General features: G+C 37.8%; 1 protein-coding gene across 1 annotated transcript; it reads left to right on the plus strand.

The window, feature by feature from the left end:
* The first annotated feature begins 3,419 nt into the window (after nt 1-3,419).
* On the plus strand, nt 3,420-19,579 carry LOC135222875 (selenoprotein S-like). The gene is made up of 7 exons (XM_064261226.1): nt 3,420-3,575; nt 8,354-8,488; nt 8,952-9,095; nt 9,973-10,091; nt 16,952-17,120; nt 17,324-17,456; nt 18,550-19,579. The coding sequence occupies exons 1-6, from the start codon at nt 3,566-3,568 to the stop codon at nt 17,404-17,406; spliced, it is 660 nt and encodes a 219-aa protein (XP_064117296.1). The 5' UTR covers nt 3,420-3,565; the 3' UTR covers nt 17,407-17,456; nt 18,550-19,579.
* Nucleotides 19,580-19,836: the final 257 nt, after the last annotated feature.

The raw sequence follows: 19,836 nt of genomic DNA on the forward strand, positions 1-19,836 counted from the left end.
TTCACAAAGATAAATACTGATGAACAGCTACAAGATAGTTTCCTTAATTGTATAGGGAGCACAATAACTGATGAGGACAATGGAATGTTATGTAGAAAGTTATCTGTCGATGAGGTATTAAATACGTTAAAGATGATGAATAAAGGCAGAACTCCCGGTGAAGATGGTCTTCCTCTGGAATTCTATTTAAAGACATGGAATGTAATTAAGTCAGAGTTCCCTGAAATGATTAAGTTTGCGATAGATTTAGACCTTGAACTAGGAAAAAGTCAAAAAAAGGGTATCTTGAAATTAGTACCTAAAAGTGGCGATTTATTGTGTTTAAAAAACTGGAGACCTATTTCTTTACTGAATACGGATTACAAATGCATTGCAAAAATTTTGGCTAATAGATTAAAAAGTGTTCTTCATAAAGGTATATCACGAGAACAGTTTTGTTCCGTTAAGGGAAGATCAATAGTGAAATGTAATACTCTAATTAGGGATGTAACTTATTATGCAAATGAAAATAATTTGGATTGTGCTCTAGTTAACCTGGATTGGAGTAAGGCGTTTGATAAAGTTGATTTGAGTTTCATGTTTAAAACACTCTCACGGATGGGTTTTAGTGAGTTGTTTATCATGAAAATTAGAATGTTATATACTGGATGCCTAAGTGCAGTTTGTGTAAATGGGATTGTTAGCGGTTTTTTCCTGTTAAGAGACCCATAAGTCAAGGATGTCCTATGTCAATGATAGCATATATATTGTTTCAAGAATCTCTATACAGAACAATTAAACAAAGCAATGAAATTGTGCCAGTGAACCTCCCTAATGGGTTCCAGTGTTCTGTTGTAGGTTTTGCTGATGATAGCTCAGTTTTTGTTAGTAAAGAAAGAAGTATTAAAGTAGTTTTTAGCATTATAAAGCAATTTGAGCTAGCTACTGATGCAGAACTAAATAGAGATAAGACTTATGTCATGGGTTTAGGAAACAGGAAGGACAAAAATGTATGGACACTTGATTGGATACAACAGAAAAATAAATGTATGGTATTAGACATGTGGATAACCAGTGATTATAAGGAAATGGTAAATGAAAACTGGGATGCTTTAATCAATAAAGTTAAGGTAAAAATAAATATGCTTTCGACTCGATACTTGTCTTTATATCAAAAGGCTATTCTTGTAAATTCGCGCATTTTAAGTAAAGTCTGGTGCATGTGTCGTGTATTTCCATTAGGGAAAGAGAAAGCAAAAATTATAGAACAATCTGTTTTCCGGTATTTGTGGTGTGGAACTTATCAAACAGTTAAAAGGGATTCGTTGTATCTGCCAAAAACAGGTGGTATTGGGGTTATTAATGTGTTTTATAAAGCAGCAGCTATTTTAACAAGTACATTCTTGAATATTATGTTATTTGATAGTTATGGACGAGAATTAGCCTTATATTACACATGTATTAGAATAATTTTGTTGTGGGTTGTAGAAGATTGCCATAATATGTCTTATGTTGCTACTCCTTTTTATAATATCATTATTGGTAATGTAAGGAAATTATTAAGAATGCCTAATTTTTCATACGTCAAAAGTAAGAATATTTATCAGTATTTGATGCCAACCCATGAGTCAATTGTAATTGAGGGATACCCGTTGCATAACTGGGGTAATATATGGAGTAATCTTGTATGCAAATTCGTTGACTCCTATCAAAGAAGTATTATGTATAGATTTTTGTATGAATCTTTGGCTACTAAGGAAAGACTGAAGATATTGAATATTGCTGATAACAATTTTTGCAATAAATGTATGGAAAATGAAAATCATCTGCATATTGTCTATTTTTGTAAATATGTTAAAAAAAATTTGGAAGTGGTTCCAGAATTTGATTGAAGAAGTATGTGATATAAAAGTTCAGTATCCAATAAAAGTATTGATGTTGTATTTCGATTATAAAGAAAAGAAGAAGAAAAATACATTAAATATACTTATTATTGAGTAAGTAAATTGTCTGTGGTACAGCAGAGAAGAGGTGTTACCAAGTCAAATAATTTCAACATTAAAATGTAAAATAAAGCACTACACAAAATGAGTATTATCAAATGCATATGAACTTGAAAAACATTTCACAAGTAAGTATGTGAATAATATTTGAATTCATATAATTAATGTACTTAGTATGTAATATTATTGTAATAATTATGAAAAGTTTGTAAATAAGTAATTGATATTTGTAATAAAATCTTATGATATATATAATATATATATATATATATATATATAGTATATATATATATATATATAGATATATATATATATATATATATATATATATTCTTTGGAGCTTGCATTTCAAGTCAATAGCCCCCATGGACTTCTTCCATACAAATAGATTTCAGCTTCTGAATAATAATAATATATAACATACATACTTATAGTGTGAAAATAATCATATTCATTATTATAGAAGAAAGACGATAAATGTTAAGAAGTTTCTGAAAAAAAGTAAAACTTTCTCTGTGTAGTGCGTCATAAAAATGGCTTAAAAACTTTCTAAAGACATTTCAAATGTACAAACATAATCAATACAATTTGGTCTACTACTTTAGGACAAAAGAAACTTAAATATCATTACTCAATTCATGTTCTTTCCTAACCCAGATAAAACCATTTAAGAGTAATAACCTTGGGAGCCACGTAACCAGTTAGCGTCTCTGTCTTACATTTGAGATGATTTGACTCACACACCCGAATCCATACTTAAGGTTAATTTCTCTAACAGTATCCAGTTTACTTAAAAATTCGTGAGTGAATTCTTAATTAGCTTTGTAATGTCTCATAGTGTACAAGATTTCATTGGTCGTTTTTGAAATCTGAAAATACTTTTAAAAACATTTGAATCATATTTGTAATGTATGAAATATGGTTAGTTCATGGATTCATTGTAACATATGCCATTTTCCTCCTATCTATCTATCTATCTATCTATCTATCTATCTATCATCTACTATCTATCTATCTATCTATCTATCTATCTATCTATCTATCTATCTATCATACTATATATATATATATATATATATATATATATATATATATATATATATATATATATATATATATATTGTCAACGTGTCAGTATACCCGTTATGTTGGCACATGAACAGTGCCGCAGTCATAATGTGAATGGTTAATATAACGATAAAAACACAGGTGAGCAAAACAACTTATTTATAAGCACTCTTGAGACTCAGAAGTGTCCAATTTTATACAATAACAATGGCTTGGTGACGACCCTGACTTCATGACCATAACAACAAAATGCAGATACAGAACCGTAAGAAACATTATATGGAGGCAATCCTCACTTGACAGAGGTAGAGAGTGGTTGAAAATTTAATCGGCACTAACCAGGCAAAATAATAAACTTCAAATGAAATAACAGAAAAAAATAGATTAGTTAGTCTTCTAATCACGTTTTCTCTTATACTCCCACGACTTTCTAGACATTCAACATTCTTGCTGTACAGTATAGCAAAAATCAAAGTCAGCTGATGACACTGCAGCGATAGATTGGTTGCCATGCAATGACGCAAGGTAAAACTTTATATATCGCCTTCCTTTTTAATTTGGTTGTTACCAGGTCACGTTTGCATTTATAACTGAACCATTTGTTAATTTGTAGCCACCCAGGTCAAGCTTAGGGCAACTTAAGAGCCAATGGAGTCGCCATTTGGATAGCCTGGACCCTTTCCCTTACCCATTTACCCTACGCTGTTTTGGTACCTAGCTAGGTAGTAGGCTAGCTACTAGTAGGTAGTTGGGCTACCTAGCCTATACCTACTAGTAGTAGGTAGGCTATAATACCAGGCCTAGCCTAGGCTATGATACCTAACGTTAGTATCAAGCCAATTATACCTACGTTTCTTTTCAGATTGCTTATTTTTTGCATTTAGGCTACTACTAGGTAGCCTTTGTATTGATGGGCATTATTGTTGGTGCGAACTATTTATTTTGCATTTCCCCAACTGTCATACCTATAAAATTTTCGAACTGGATATTTGGTACGGCAGCCGTATCCTGATTGCGATAGGTAGGCTAGATATTGGTATGGCTGTGAATTGCACATGGGCAAACCCTTGTTTACCACCACAGGCATATCAGTGACGGCAAGAAAATGACAACCTACCAACATGAATTGTGTAATAGGCTACCTAGGGTAAAAAACCGCATGGTACAGGGGTGGACCATGTACGATCAATGTGTACAACCCCAAGAAAAGTACATTATAATGCGTCCTGACACCGGAGTAGAGGTCTTTAGCTCTGTTTCTCACCAACAAGAAGTCGCGTCTGATGCCCATCTCTGATGTCAGGACGCGTTATAATGTACTTTTTTTGGGGTTGTACACATTGATCGTACATGGTCCACCCCGGTACCATGTGGTTTTTTACCCTAATACATCAGTTTTTGCCAAAAAACAGATGTTTTCAGGTTTCAACAAGCTGGAAAGGCAATAGACGTCTAGCTAGTACAAAGAGTCAAACTTCCAGAAATTGTATATCTGTTGGTCATGAACGATCGAATCGGCCCTGAAAAGAGCTCTGAAGAGGAAATTCAAAGGAGATTTGAGGCCTAGCTAGTAAAGTAGTGCAGCAGTCAGCAGTGAGTCCAATGTGGGAAACATGCTGTTGATATAGACCTGATTTGGATGATTACTTACGATTGATTAGGCCGTTTACCAGAGGATCGACTTTGGTAGTTTTCCTTACCACCATGAATACAGCAGAGCACGATTTCTGTGCACAGAAAATCGGTAAATCTTAATAAGCGCTCCGGCCGATTTTTAGTGTAAATGTGTTTATACCTTGAAAGAAGATACTAGTGTGTTCTAAGGAAGACGGAAATTAGCGGTGGTAAGTCCTATCGGTCTAGAAAACACAACTTGAATATTTGTACCTACAGAAAAAACAAAGTCCTTCATGTTGTTGTCTCTGTCGTATCACCTATTTTAATGAGCTCCTGTTCGTTCGTTTGTGTGCTGCGCAGTCTCGAATTGTCATGGTGAAACCACACCTTCCGAATGACGTCACGAAAAAAAATCCACCCAAAAAGTGACATCATTATAGACAATATCCAATCATAAATAAGCACGTTTCAATTTTCTCTGAAACAAAAGAAAGCACAGTTTTTTCAGCCAATGACAATATATAATGTTAGCAAGTCGTAAATTGTTTAGGCAAATACACCTATTTTCTCCAATTAAGCATTAGTTGCACTAACGCCATGAGTGAATTAGCACGACCGTCTACACGCTCCGATTTTCTTCCCCAGGAAAGTTTCCCCATAGTGTGAGAATATTGTTATGTGAATTATCGAGATTTCACAAACTATTATTATGGGCCTATAGAAAGGCTCGTAACTTTTGCCCAAAATCACGGTTTAATCAAGAGTGAACACATTTGCCCGACTAGTAAGGAAAAGTGCCTTCTTGACTTGAACAAAAAAGCCTTTCGGTGCGATAAAACCTATGTAAGGTAAGCTATTTCCTGTATATATTTTGATAATCGTGTGAAATATTTGATTATTGTGTGAAATATGCTGGAGTACAGTCTCTCAGTTAGCCTAATGGCCGCTCAAATTTTTCGGAATTGTCATGAAGTGTGCAGGGAAGGTAGTGGCCTTAAGGGGGGGTCGCAGGGGGGCGAAGCCCCCCCTCGCTAGGCCTAGGTAGGGGTACGGCGCTCTAGATTAGGTTAGGTGGTTTGTTTGGTTAGGTAGTGCCCTGGAAATCACTTTTCTCCTGCTCCCCCCCACCCAAAAACCCCGGTTCCCACTGGGGTCCCCCAAGATTGTTAGATGGGAACAAGGGTGTAATTGCTTGATGCCACCAATATTAATTATCAGTTTAAGCATAATCAATAAAAAATACATCGGAAAAATATATATTCTTCTGCAAACAAGAGACGGAGCTCTCCTTTAGATTTACCAGAAAATCTTCTTTGAATCTCCTCTTCGGAGCTCTTTACAGGGCTGATTCGATTGCTTGTGACCTACAGATATACAATTTCTGGAAGTTTGACTCTTCATAGACATCTATTGCCATTTTCAGCTCGTTGAAACCTGAAAACATCTGTTTTTTGGCCAAAACTGATGTATTACCTATTACATGGGTGGTAAATCTAGCTAATAACTCCGCGTCGGGTATTTCTTTGGAAATTACAGAGTTTCCCATAGTATTCGGGTCGCTTATCATTAGTTTTGAGCGGTCAACTGTAATTAATCCCTAGGGGCCAGCACGGCGAAAAACGCTGGACGCCCCAATCCCTAGTGGATGTCGTATTCGCAGTTACGTTCCTTGCAGTCCGTGTGGAGTTATTCCTTAGAATTACCACACATTTCAGAGGGGATTCAAAGAAGATTTGAAGTACACAGATAATTATTTTATTTTTATTTTTCATGTATACGTATAGTCAAAATCTAAGTATGTTTAAGTATATTATGATTTTTTTAAAATTTTCATTTATGGTCAAAATGTTTTGGTGCTTTGGTAATGACAGTACTATGATGCTTCACTTTAACATTTTGAATTGAAGATGTTCAGTGAAACAATTCAGTTCGACTATTATTACTACTGTCGCTGATCTTCTAGTGCCGTATCTATAGCTCTTAGCAACAGTGTATGGCAACTACTGCATAATTAGCAAACTGGTAAACCTAACTGCCGTACCTATAGTAAGTCAAGAACGCAATATGGCACCACTGACATAATCTGACATACCCCCACCACACTATGTTATTTGTACAGCAGGAAGTCTGAAATTGACGCATGCGCAATTCACAGCCATGCCAATATCTATCGGGATTGGTATACGGCTGCCGTACCAATATCCTGTGCCTAAAAATTTAGGGGGAGGACACCAGTGGGTACCAAATTTTGTTATTCCTGGAGTGGAGGAGACCAGGAACATGAGAATTGCACCTATAGAAATATTCGGAAAGGCATACCTATGATTATAATATGCTGTTGGGGAAATAGGCTATGCATCGTGTTTTAATCATTTTCAGTTACAAAGCATTTTAAGGCAGAAACTGTCACAACTAACCTGACAGAGAGCACTAGTCTGTATAATATAAAGTGAACTGCAGAGAGTCATCTGAACCTGATTAGCAATAGGCACTTCCCTGTCTCCTTAGCTTTGCACATGCTACTGTATTTCTTACTTTGAGGTTGGAAGGTAGGTAAAATTGCAGACTAGCCTAGCCTACTACTGGGGTCATGTACCTTAACAACTACGTACCAGTTTACATGCAAAATGGGCCGTTTGTTTGCTACCAGCCCTGTGGGCATGTGTTAAAATCACAAACAAAAGACTGTAAACATCTTGGAGGAAGTTCTGCAGGGCACCTTGTTTAGTACCAACCCTTTGGGATTAAGTAAAAAAACATAATAGATGGTAAATTTCTCATTATCGACCCTTTTAAGACAGCATAAAATTTTTTGCTATGAGGAAATACACACACTGACCATAATGGCAAATACTGATGCTTGTTGGCCTCTGAGAATACACTGTTGCTTTTATGTAGGTGTATTCCTCATTCAAACTGGAAGAGTCTTTGAAACTTGTTAACGAGGCAATTGAATAGGGGTAGGCAGGATAGTGAGGGTCAATGCCCACACACTTGCAATAGTCAAGCACTTTTTTTTCTGCTACAGTATATTATTTGTATGGCATTTGTTGTTCAACATGGTTTTGAACACAATGTGTGAAATTGCATGTCATTCTCCATGTCATTGTACTTTTTCCCCTCCTTGTTTTTATCCTCTCTTCTCTCTGTGAATGCGGAAAGAGGGAGGTCTCAGAAACCCTCTCACAGAAGTTCCATTGGATCTCAAGTGAGTGCCATTCTTCTTTTGGAAGTTGGTAACTACATTTTGTCTCCTATAGGTGGGATGTCTGCTTTATATATACTAGTTGAAATCTGGTTCTCTGAGTATACTCGTGAACCAGTTCTCCCGTGTTTCCCTCCATGATAAGAAAACTGACCTGGACTCTTTTCTTGTTTGTTTGTCTGCCAAAGTACCCAGGTAAAGAGTTAACAGTACTTATTGCTTGGTGCATGAACTATCCATGGATCATGCACATGAAGACAAGGTTCACAAATGACAGGTTGCAGCCATATGATACTGCTAGGTATTGTGACATTCTGTATGTGTGTAGATCCTTGAGCGATGTCTGGTTTTTTCAGAACACTCAATGTTTGGCTACAGTCCCTTTGCAGAACTTAAGTAGAAAAATGCTTTAATATGTTTTTTGCTTTAATATGTTTTAAATTCCAATGCTTGTTAACAGCATTTATGTCTTGGTTTACAGGGTACAAAATGGGGGATGTAGAGCAGTTAGTAGCGGAGCCTGATGAGGGGGATTTCAATCAAGATGTAAATGGCCTCCACCCTTCCAGCTTGAATCAGCAGAATCCTTGGTTCATCTCTCAAGTGATAACATCAAGTATTAACCTCGCATTGCCTGTGATCTCTCTTAAGTTTTACAAAATTATTGTTATGGTTATAGACTCTCTTTACATTTTATATTTCTGTGAATTGTTATTGTTTGAAAGTGTCTATGCATTCTTTTATTTCTATGCATTAAAAAAATTACCAATTCCTATTTTGCAGAACGTTAAGATATCAAAAGCTTCTAAATTAACCATGTAATTGAAGTGAAAGGAATGAGTTAGTACAATCATTATTACCTAACTATTATTGTTTTGAATTTATCTTCTGCTTGAAAATGTACAAGCAGCCTTTCTTAGTTGCTGTCTTTATTTTTCATATATGTAAAGATGATATTCATAAAGTTGAGGAAACCCAAAGGATTACTGCTAAAAAGACTTGAATGGTGAAACACTATTACGTACAGTACTACTTACATTTGTAGTTAATTTAGTCTATAGTATCTACATTCATTTCAGTCACATCAACGATTGAAGCCAATGGATGGTATATTTTAGGCTTTTTGATCTTGGCTTATATAGCAAAGATTAATTTACAACCCAAAATTTCTGCTTGGAGGAGAAAGAAGGAAGAGGCAGAAGAATTAGCTGCTGTTCATAAAGGTAAATACAGAGTCCTATCTTTTATTTCTTGGCAATGTGGGTCATAACAGTTTTGTATGTGTGAGCCTTGGGATGAAAGTGCAGTTCATTATTATGAATTTTATCATCCATGAGGTTCTTTTGAGTCACAAAAGCTAAATATGTATCTATGCAAAATTTTCAAATATTTATGAAAGTATTTCCCAGTCTGATTTGTACTCATATGTGAACCTCAGTTTCCTATTCTTAAAATGCTACCATTATAATGGGGAACATAGCAGCTTTGCCAGTGATATGTATTAGGCGTTCACTAGTAAGAGTGTTTATTTTGGTGATGTCTCCCAGGAAGCAATAACCAGCACTCACTCCATGCAACAAAACTAATTTGATGTTGAAAACATTGGAGCACTATTTTCAACTTATTGACGGCTTCAGGTCTCATAGTTTCTTATTGGGGAACAGTATCATGACCAAGAGAGAAAATTTTTCCTCTATAGTATACTTTACTTCATGCTTTTCATTAACTAACTATAATAGTATTCCAAAGCTTGTGATTGTTAAGCCTTTATCATTTAAAAAAAAGAATAGTGGTTTTACATAGTTTTCTACAATAGCATATACTATATATATATATATATATATATATATATATATATATATATATATATATATATATATATATATATATATATATATATATATATTTTTTTACAAAAGTGTAAATTTTTTTTATATGGGATAGGATTCTAACACTAAAGGTCTTTCTGCTTTAAAGAAGCCCTTTCCCTTTTTAATGGGCAGTTCATATATATTTAGGGAACTTTCGATGTTGCATCAGTTCTTTTAGTTGTGTGATTTTTTTTCAATGCATATACTATTATGTAAGGAATATTTTCAGATCCAGACAGGTATCTGGAAAGAGAGCTAGCACTTGATAAAGCAAGACAAAGACTCCAACAGCAATACAATCAGAATACTGAGCAGTGGCTTGAAAAACAGAATGAAAAACAGAAAGAGGTAAGACACAGTCGCCCTTGAATTATAGTATATAATAAAATTAAATCCAGAAATAAAACTATTTTATCCTTTTCATCTTAATGCCATATGAAAGACTTTGCAGGTCGATAGTAATTTGTTCTTTGATGTCAGGGAACAATCTGATATCTAGTTGGAAAGTTCATGGCTTGAAAGTGGATTGAGGAATACACTATGTAATATAGTTAAGAGAGTTGTTTCTCAAAAAGGTTGGGTTGTTTGTTGGTGTAGTTACAAAAGGCTACACAAAGTAATCACCACATAGGTTCTAATTTGCTTATCTAAATAAATTCAGATATGCAAGGAATTTTTTTTTTAAATTTTGATTTAAACTGAATTATTGTTTTACTTAGTTTTAAACTGTTAATATCTGGAGTTTTGTTCATGAAACTTACCTGACAGAATATATAATATAGCTGTATTCTCTGAAGTCCGACAGAATTTCAAAATTCGCGGCACACGCATGGGCGGCCAGGTGGTAGTACACATTCCCGCCGCGTGGGAGGCGGATATCAGGAACCATTCCCATTTTCTATTCATATTTTTTCTGTCGCCGGTCGGTAAAACAACTGTTTACAGACCTCCGCCTAGGATTTTGAAACTTCATTAGCCGCTTAAGTATCCTAATTATTCTTTCGATTATTGACTTGGATTTGTGGCTAGGCATACGCTATCATAAGTTAAATTTTTTCATTGCATAGATGTCTGAAGCTAGTTAGCCTAGTTTCAGACTTTGTTGTCTGCATGGGGTAAGGTGAGGCTACCGGAACTTTCGGTAGACACTCGCTTAGTATATATGACGTTTGCATGTTTTCTTTGCATAAAGATCAATGTAATTGTGTAATGTGTGACTGATTACGGAAGAAGTAGGATTCATGTACGCATTTTAGAGCGTGTTAGAATCAGGAGTTTTCCTCCACAGTAAACAGAAGTTAGAAATAATGAACCTTCTAACCTCCTGTAGATGTATTTTGCCTAACCCTGTGGTATGCTTACGGGCCTAGGAGAAGTGTCTGCTAGAGGATTACATCAAGTAATCTTAGACAAAAGTGCTCGCTCTCCAATCAGTGTTGTGAATGTAGTGCCCCTTGTGTTGTGGAGGGGGCGTCAGATCGGCCCCATAATGCCTCTAGGCCTGGACCTCTGTCGGACTCCCAGGACTCAGGGAGAGGGCATGTCGAAAGCCGCAAAGAGGGTTACGGGGGCTCCCACCGATCTGGCGTCCCTTCGGCAGGACCTGTTTGACGCTTCCCAGGCTGCTAAAGATCGTGCACGTGCACGAATCTTGAAGGATTGCTTCTCGTCCTCCGAGGCGTCCTCCCCACGCAAGGGTTTGGAGCACTCGGAAGGACTCGCGCCCTCTGAGAAGCTTTAGAGAAGAGGATGCTTCACGTCCTCTCTCTCGTCAGGACGGGGAACGTCAGATCGGCCCCATAACGCCTCTAGGCCTAGACCTCGGTCGGACTCCCAGGAAACCAGGGAGAGGGCATGTCAAAAGCCGAAGGAGGGTTACGGGTTTTTCACGCTGATCTGGCTTCCTTTCGGCAGGTCCTGTTGTCGCTTCCCAGGCTGCCGAAGATCGAGCACGTGCACGAATCTTGAAGGTTTGCTTCTCGTCCTCCGAGGCGTCCTCCCCACACAGGGGTTGGAGCTCTCGGAAGGACTCGGCCCTCTAAGAAAGCTTTAGAGAAGAGGACGCTTTTTCACGTCCTCTTCTCGTCACGAGAGGATGAAAGAGTCCTGTGCCCTGTCAGGGCTCTCAAATTTTATTTACATAAACGAAGGAAGTAAGAGGTCCTTTGGGTAATTTATGGTGCTCAGGAAGAGACCACATCTACCCTTTTCGAAGAATGCACTGGCTCTTTTCCTAAGGGACATTATTAAGGAGGCTCATTCATCTTGCCAGAAGAGTGATTTGAGCCTCCTGCGAGTGAACGCTCATTTATACATTATTAAGGAGGCTCATTCATCTTGCCAGAAGAGTGATTTGAGCCTCCTGCGAGTGAACGCTCATGAAGTTAGAGCTGTTTCAACCTCGCTAGCATTCCAAAAGAATATGGTAATCAAGGACATTCTTGATTCCACCTTTTGGAGGAGCAACTCAGTATTCGTCTCCTCTCATGGCGCTCCGTATATGTTATGTAACGTTGCTTTACTTCGAAAAAGGATGTTGTTCAAGCTGATAAGTTTGACGTCCGGCAAGCTGCTTTGCACAGTCAAACAACTTATGTCTCTGGTTCGGCATAAGAAGGGCAATTTAGACGTGAGGAAGCTTTTGGAGGTGCTCGACGTCCTACAAGTAGAGACGTTCTCCAGGACGCTCGGCAAGCACCTTGCGAGGGTGTCTTTTGGACGCTCGCGTTCCTTTGCTGAGTTTGTGGAGATGTTCTTTTGCATTACTAAGACGCAAGTTGTCGCACAGGCGGCCACTGTCTTTGTAAGAAGGTATGAACGGTCTTTAAGGCCCGTCTTGAAGACAAAAGCCGTACGTCTTCCTTTAGTGTTCACACACTTCAGGAGCAGCTGTGCGGCTCTCCATGGAGACTCGTATGAGGACGTCCCTTGAAAATATTCAACGTCCTACGCAAAACGCGGTACGTCATAACATTGAGATGTTGGCAAGGTCGCTCGCCAGGACGCCTCTTGGCGGGCCTTGCATGCATCAGGGCGCTCAACGAGATCCTCTCTGAAATGTCGTTCAGAACACTTGGTGTTCTCTGCACAGACACGCTCGCAGCTAAGCAGGACGTCTTTTGAGGGACGCTCAGCAGGACGCTCAGCAGGACGCTTATGAGGACACTCGGCAGGACGCTTTTGTGGACATTCGCCAGGACGCTTCGGTGGAAGCTCGGCAGGACGCTTTGCGAGAGAAAAAGACTTGTAGACGGCGTTTATTGCTGTTCAGGAACGTTTTTCTTGGGACGCTTGACGCTTTTTAAACGCTCGTCAAGAGGAGGTTTTTCAGGACTCTCCACAGGACATTCCTTTACAGAAATTTTTAAAAAGATTGGAGTTAGCGGAGAGACATACCCGAATTTTTTCTTCGATCCCTCCTGCCTCTTCATCGATTTCTCTGAGAATCGGGAAGATTTTATACTCGGATTCCTGGGTGACTTTCGGTCATGTTAAAGGGTTTTTCCCCTATTAGCAAAGTGCTAATTGTTTTGTCTAGTAAGGACGTTTTCCCCATTGTCAAGATACTTAACGTTTTGTCTTTTAATGGGTGGGGGGACCCCTCATAAATGGGGTAGTTCTCATTGACATAGATTTTAGCGTTTTTATCGTTTAAGCGGATAAACTCTCATTAACAAATTTCGGAAGAGCTCTCATTCATTTTCAGAGGCTCATCCGGGGAGTAAGAAAAAGACTTGTAGACTAGATCCAGAAGTCTTATGTCCAATATCATAAGAACATGAACGGTCCTTTTCGATCCTCGGTTCTCACTTGATGGTCTCTATTCGAATATTACTCCCTTCTCTCGGCAAAGAGTCAAGGAGTTCTTTTAAAAAGTCTCATTCATTAGAACGTGGACAGTCGTTTTCCTTTCTTTCTCTTTTTCTCGTCGAGGGAAAGATGTAGTAGAAAATTCGATGTTCAAATTACTACAATACTTACGTAGTTTATCTTTGCGTCCATTTTGCTAACGCATGGGTCAAGTCATATACGCATATCGTATTTACCTCTACGGATAGAAGCCGAAAGAACTGTTGTTCTAATGTATTTAATTGACACTCCCTTCAACCTTCCAAGAGTTTTCGGAGTAAGAACAACTCTTAAGGTATTGTTACGACAACACCAACTCAGCTTCTGTATTTAGCGAATTCTGTTTCGTTTAAATATGCCTGCTTGAGAGTTTCCTTTTGCTCGACAATATCATACCTATTCCTTCGTAAAGGGCAGTAGCTGGCAAACTCAGGCAGATAGTGCGAGACGATGAATGAACAAGGCTGCTGTTACTGTGATCTACGCAGTACCGGCTAGCTCTGTGACATGCGCGGTTGGTTACGTCTCTCTCCCCTGTGGGAATGGCTGACTAGCCGTCTCTCTGCCCTACCATCTAATGGTATTTTTTAGCCTCGGGTTGAGGAAATTTCTAGTAATCATGAATGAGCATGCCTTCCGTTTACTTAGAAAATTTCAACAAGATATCTCTTATACCTGTTTGGTGCGGTTTTTACCGCACTGTAACAGAATCTGTACGAGTCTACCGTGGCATAGCACTATAATAATGCTCTCTGCTTATGCAAAGCGCAGCCTTATTTAGGGAAGGGGGGGGGGGAAAAAGAAGCAGGCTGAGTGAGGGAATGGATGAGTTTGCTGGGGACCATTTCCTCGCTGGAGAAGCTTGTTTTCCCTGAATAAACAGCAATTCAGACCTCTACCAGTTTTCCTCACGGAGAAATTGGAATAACATCAAAGATCTAGTAATAATTCTAATTTTCTCTCAACGGCTTGAGGATCACCTCAGGTGATAGCGAGAGGGTACCAGACATCCGAACAGAGGAACAGATGTCCGGGCACATTGTCTGAAAGAATTGGGAAGCCCAATTTGGTCGGCCTCTCCAGTTCCGCGAAGAGTGAGTTTGTATCGAGTGGTCCAAATCATCTCGGATAATTTCTCAGCTCTCTCATAGCTCAAGAAGAGAGAGTTGGTTATGGGCTTCGGCACGGAACGTAACGATCCTCAAGAGGTTAGTTAAACTAGTGCACGTACGTGCGGGCTTCTCGATCGAAGGCAGCAACTACTGACGTCTGAGTAATCCTCACTTAGAAGTATGTCGTAAGTTGAGGAGAGACTGAGGGCGTCCTTTCGTTAAGTTTTCGTAATATTGAAGACGAAGGAGCTTCCTCTTAAGTTGTTCCCTTATTCATGATCCTAGAGGATTAGCATTAGTCGCCACCATGGATTCACAGAGGTCATGTAATTCAGAGAGAATTGTCCAAAGACCCTTCCCCACCCGAGAGAATCGGTGTAATCTAACATCGTCACTTAGTGAAGTATCTAATATCTCTCCTCTCTGAGTCTGAAGGCGTTCAGACTATCGAGAAGCGATAAGATCTTCAAGATTAATGGCAGTCTCTTGGAACCAAGGCAAAGCAGTGCTGCCTATTTGTTTTTCAGTGTTCAATCGGAGGGGGCCGTTTCTGGAGATAGTGAAGGGAAAATGACTTGTTCCTCCACCTCGACCTCTGTGAATTTCTTTATGGTTCTATCTTTCCGTCTGAAGTATGAGATAAGCTAGAAGTCCTAACTATTGTAGAATATGCAAATATGTTGTGACGGCCTCTAGGCTTCACGATCTTTGAGGTCTGTGGAGATTTTGAAATTCTCTGGATCGAAGGTTCCGGCATGGAACTTAGACGTAGTCTGAGTTTCTGATGCCAAGAGCATTTCGAACCTATCCTTTCTGCGAACTTAATACACGTGACCAGAAAGGCTAACATTCTAACCGCTCTAGCCACGGCAAAGAGGGTTAGTGAGGTTTTAGCCATCATCAGAGGTTTTGGCTTTAAAGGACATAATGCGGTCTGTCCTCTAAGCCTTCCGTTCTTGGTAAGAACGAAAACCTGTCTAACCCTTGACCCGAAGGCTTGGAAACCAAGAGTATGGCACAAATTATTGGGCAAGGGCATTAGAGAGTCCTGTGCCCTGTCGGGTCTCTCAAGTTTTATCTTGATAAAACTATAGAAAGTCGAGGTCAACGGACAATCTGCGGTGTTCCGTAAAAAGACCAGACTGGTTCATGTCCAAGAACACCCTGGGATATAGTCAAGGAGTTCTTTTTAAGAAAGTCTCATTCATTATGTTTGCATAAAGATTTGAGATTTTTTCTTAATATGAATGATCAAGAGGTGAGGGCGCGGCCTCGGAAAGCATTTCAACAGAGCATGACACTCAGTAACATCCTGAGTGCCACGCTTTAGCGAAGCAACTCTGTGTTCGCTTCACAATCCCAACGGGATGTGAAGACGACATTTGAGATCTTTAAGTCGCTAGGACCATACATATCCTTAGATATATTTTTTTGGGGGCAGGAAGCAACACGAATCTTATCCTATAGAAAAGGGATAGGTGTGCTTTTAACTTTGAAGGGTTGGTCGCTTGAGGCGCGTTCCTTTTCTTTAGCCTAGAAGTTATGGAACTAACTTTGATAGGTTAGGTCAGGTGGTGGTTTTAGCTTCGTTGCCCTCAGAAGTATGGTCATATGGTCTAGTCACATTGTGGTCACGCCCCCGTTGACAGATCATCTAGAGCGCACCAGCATTACAGGTCTCTACCTCGCTGGCAACTCTAGTAAAGCAGAAGCAGACTTTGGTGACAGTAAACACGAAGTCGGCTATGCTAACAGGTGAGGAACCAAGATGTATATCATCTACTTAATTTAGTTTCCTAAAAATCCTATTCTGTCTCTTCCCACCATCTGAAGGTGGGATTCAGCTTATATATATATCTGTCAGGTAAGTTTCATGAACAAAATGTTATTGTTATAATACAATTAAGTTTGTTCATACTTACCTGGGCAGTATATATAATTAAAGTGCCCACCCAACCTCCCCTCAGGAGACAGTGGCACTGATAAAATATGAATAGAAAATGGGAATGGTTCCTGATATCCGCCTCCCAGCGGCGGGAATGTGTACTACCACCTGGCCGCCCACTGCGTGTGCCGCGAATTTTGAAATTCTGTCGGACTTCAGAGAATACAGCTATAATATATATCTGCCAGGTAAGTATGAACAACTTAATTGTATTATAACAATAACATTTTTTTAGAGTGTTTCAGTTTTAAACTGTTAATATCTGAAGTTTTTTGTAATGTTTCCTATGATTTTATCTATAGTTAGAAGAGAAGAAACGTCGAGAAAAAATAGAAGACTGGGAACGTCATCAGAGAGGTGAAGGATACAGGAACAAATCAAGACATACAGCAAGTGCTGCAGCAGCTCCTGTATCTAATGCCAGTAGAGGAACAGGTGACAAGAAGAGTGGGAAACCTAAACTTAGACCAGGTAGTGATAAGGAATGGCAAACCTTTTGTTATGTGGCAGTATTTTATTGAAGATTCTTAAACAATTTTTTGTCATTATGAATGCAGTAGTTTTTGGAATGACTCTACAATACTTTGTTTTATTAAATGAACTATTAGGGGTTATGTTCATTATTTGCAGAATGTAATTTCAATGGTTAATTTCTGAACTATGTTTATTTTCAGAATATAATCCTATGACTGGAGACATAGGAGGTGGATCATGTAGATGGAGACCTGATAGGCCAGGACCCTCTGGAGGAGGATGAGGTTAAAAATTGTACACAGCATGTCTCTGTTGGATCCTAGATGCTAAGAGGTATATAGATTTTTCTGTGTGTTGGTAGAATATAAAAAATTCTTTACACTTGTCATCCAGTCATCTGAAAATGGAAGCTCATTGGGATTTCAATAACTTTGTCTTGTAAAGAACAGCAGTTTTTGCTGTGAATACTTTTGGATTATCCATTTCAAGGAATTTCTTCAAGAATGGAAGGAAGGTCAGTAAGCAATTAAGATAAAATGACAGTTTTTATATAAAAAATGGGTAAATATAGTACAGTAGTTTTGTGTTATAATGACATGGTGCTGCTTATCAACATACATACATAGCATGTGTTTCATCTTCCTTGAAAAATTTTTCAGGGATCTGTATGAGTACAGTGCCTTTTGTATACTTGTTCATCAATTACAAAGGTTCTAGAATTAATTATCTTTATTTCTCATTGATTATTGAAATCACAGAGGCAAATAAAAGGAGAATTTGAAATCTTCAAAGAAAGTTAACACTGAAGTTATGATATATATGTGAAGTTATGATTTATATGATTATTGAAATTGCTCAGGGGTAATTTCTTTTAAATACTGCTCACTAACATGTAGAATGTGTTGTAGGAGTAAAAGTTTTTGTCATCTGTGCTTATAGCACTCAAAGGATGCATAGACCTTAAATTTGCATCACATAAAATCTTAAATTACTGTTCTGGATATCTGTTTAGTGATGCAAAAAATTAGTGGGAACATAGATAATTTACAGATTACTAACATGTAGAATGTGTTGTAGGAATAAAAGTTATTGTTATCTGTGCTTATGGGATCAAAGGATGCACAGACCTTAACTTTGCATCATATAAAATCCTAAATTACTGTCCTGGATGTCTTTTTGGTGATGCAAAAAATTAGTGGCAGTAAAGGTAATTTACAGGAGATTAGTATTCATGTTCAAGTTCATTTTGCTGACTGTTAAACAACAAAAAGTTATAAGTACTCTTCCACAAATGGTTTGCACCTTAATAATGCAATGCAGTTGTGTTACCTAACCTGTATATTATTTGATTTTCCTTGTTAATATTTTCAAGTGCAAAAATGTCATGACTCATACTATTTTAGTATTTATAGTATACTTTCTTCAGGTTGATGTAATCGTGTTTGGTGCTTCGACTAGTGGGATGGCTACCACCAGGAACACTTCATATTTCTCATCTCTAGTTATTGCCAAAAGTTATGAGATCCCTTCAACTAACAAAGTATGACATCATGTCTACCAAAAGCCCTCTTCAAGTGCTGTATAGTACTACTATATGGATTAATAGTGAGGTCATTACATAAGTAGCTAAAGAATATTTCTGAATTTGATTGAGAGGGGGATAGGCTAACTTGCTTGAAGTATAATTAGTGAAGAAAAGAGGACCATCTTAGCATGTAGGACTAATAAGAGTTCTGTGTACATTATGCTTTTGCCATTTTGGGTTATTGTCTTTGACATACATAAGCACCGTTTGATGCATTTATATTTTGTCTTTTCTTTCATCACATTGTAACCCAATTGGCACTTTCTCCTAGTAGGCCATTGTTGTCAGACATTATGAAATCATTGACCAAAACAGTTTGTCTGAGGTTATTGATTGAAGCTACGTCTGACCCTTCATGCTGTATTTTTGCTTGTTCAAAGTATTTAAGGTGTTTTTTCAAACAAGTTCATATACGGCATATGGGAAAACTTTGGATTCCAGTAAATAGTGTTAGTGAAAAATTGAATTATGAAAGACCCATTTTAGAAACAGTGAAAGAAGTGTATGTTTTACTTTATTACTATTTTACTAGATTATATTTCATAAAAAAGTGTATTTCAAAAATACCTGTTGTCCTTGAAACATAGAAAAATAAAGCTGTAGTAATTACTATTCCTGTTACAGTAAAGTTTAATTAAAAAGACTATGTGTACTGATTATACCAATAGGTAGAATACATTGGTGATTTGTTGCTGTTTAAGAAATTTCCCACAACGAAAATATTCAAGTACCTAGTAAGCAATATTTTTCAGCTGTTGTAAGGAAATGTATTGTATGTATGAAGGAAATGTATTGTATGCATGAAAAGTCTGTAAGCAATATTTTGCTGTTTGAAACATAGCTTATGTATTAATAAATGAATTTTTGTAGATACAGGATTTTTTAATTTCCAAATTTAAAGTAAAAACGTATGACATAAAAAGTTACTCAGAATTCCATATTTATGTATTATGTATTGTAAAATGGATATATTCTGTATTTTACTTGGCAATCATCAGACTACTTTCCCAAATCCAGTTTCTTTGTAAGTGTTTGAAAGAAATGCTAAAAAGTAACAAGCTTCGAGCTCTTGATAAGAAACCATTGTGACCCCTCTCTTGTTCTTTGCGTTCTGTATTCTTAATCACA

Source organism: Macrobrachium nipponense, chromosome 8 (genome assembly GCF_015104395.2).
Source record: "Macrobrachium nipponense isolate FS-2020 chromosome 8, ASM1510439v2, whole genome shotgun sequence".
NCBI lineage: Eukaryota > Metazoa > Arthropoda > Malacostraca > Decapoda > Palaemonidae > Macrobrachium > Macrobrachium nipponense.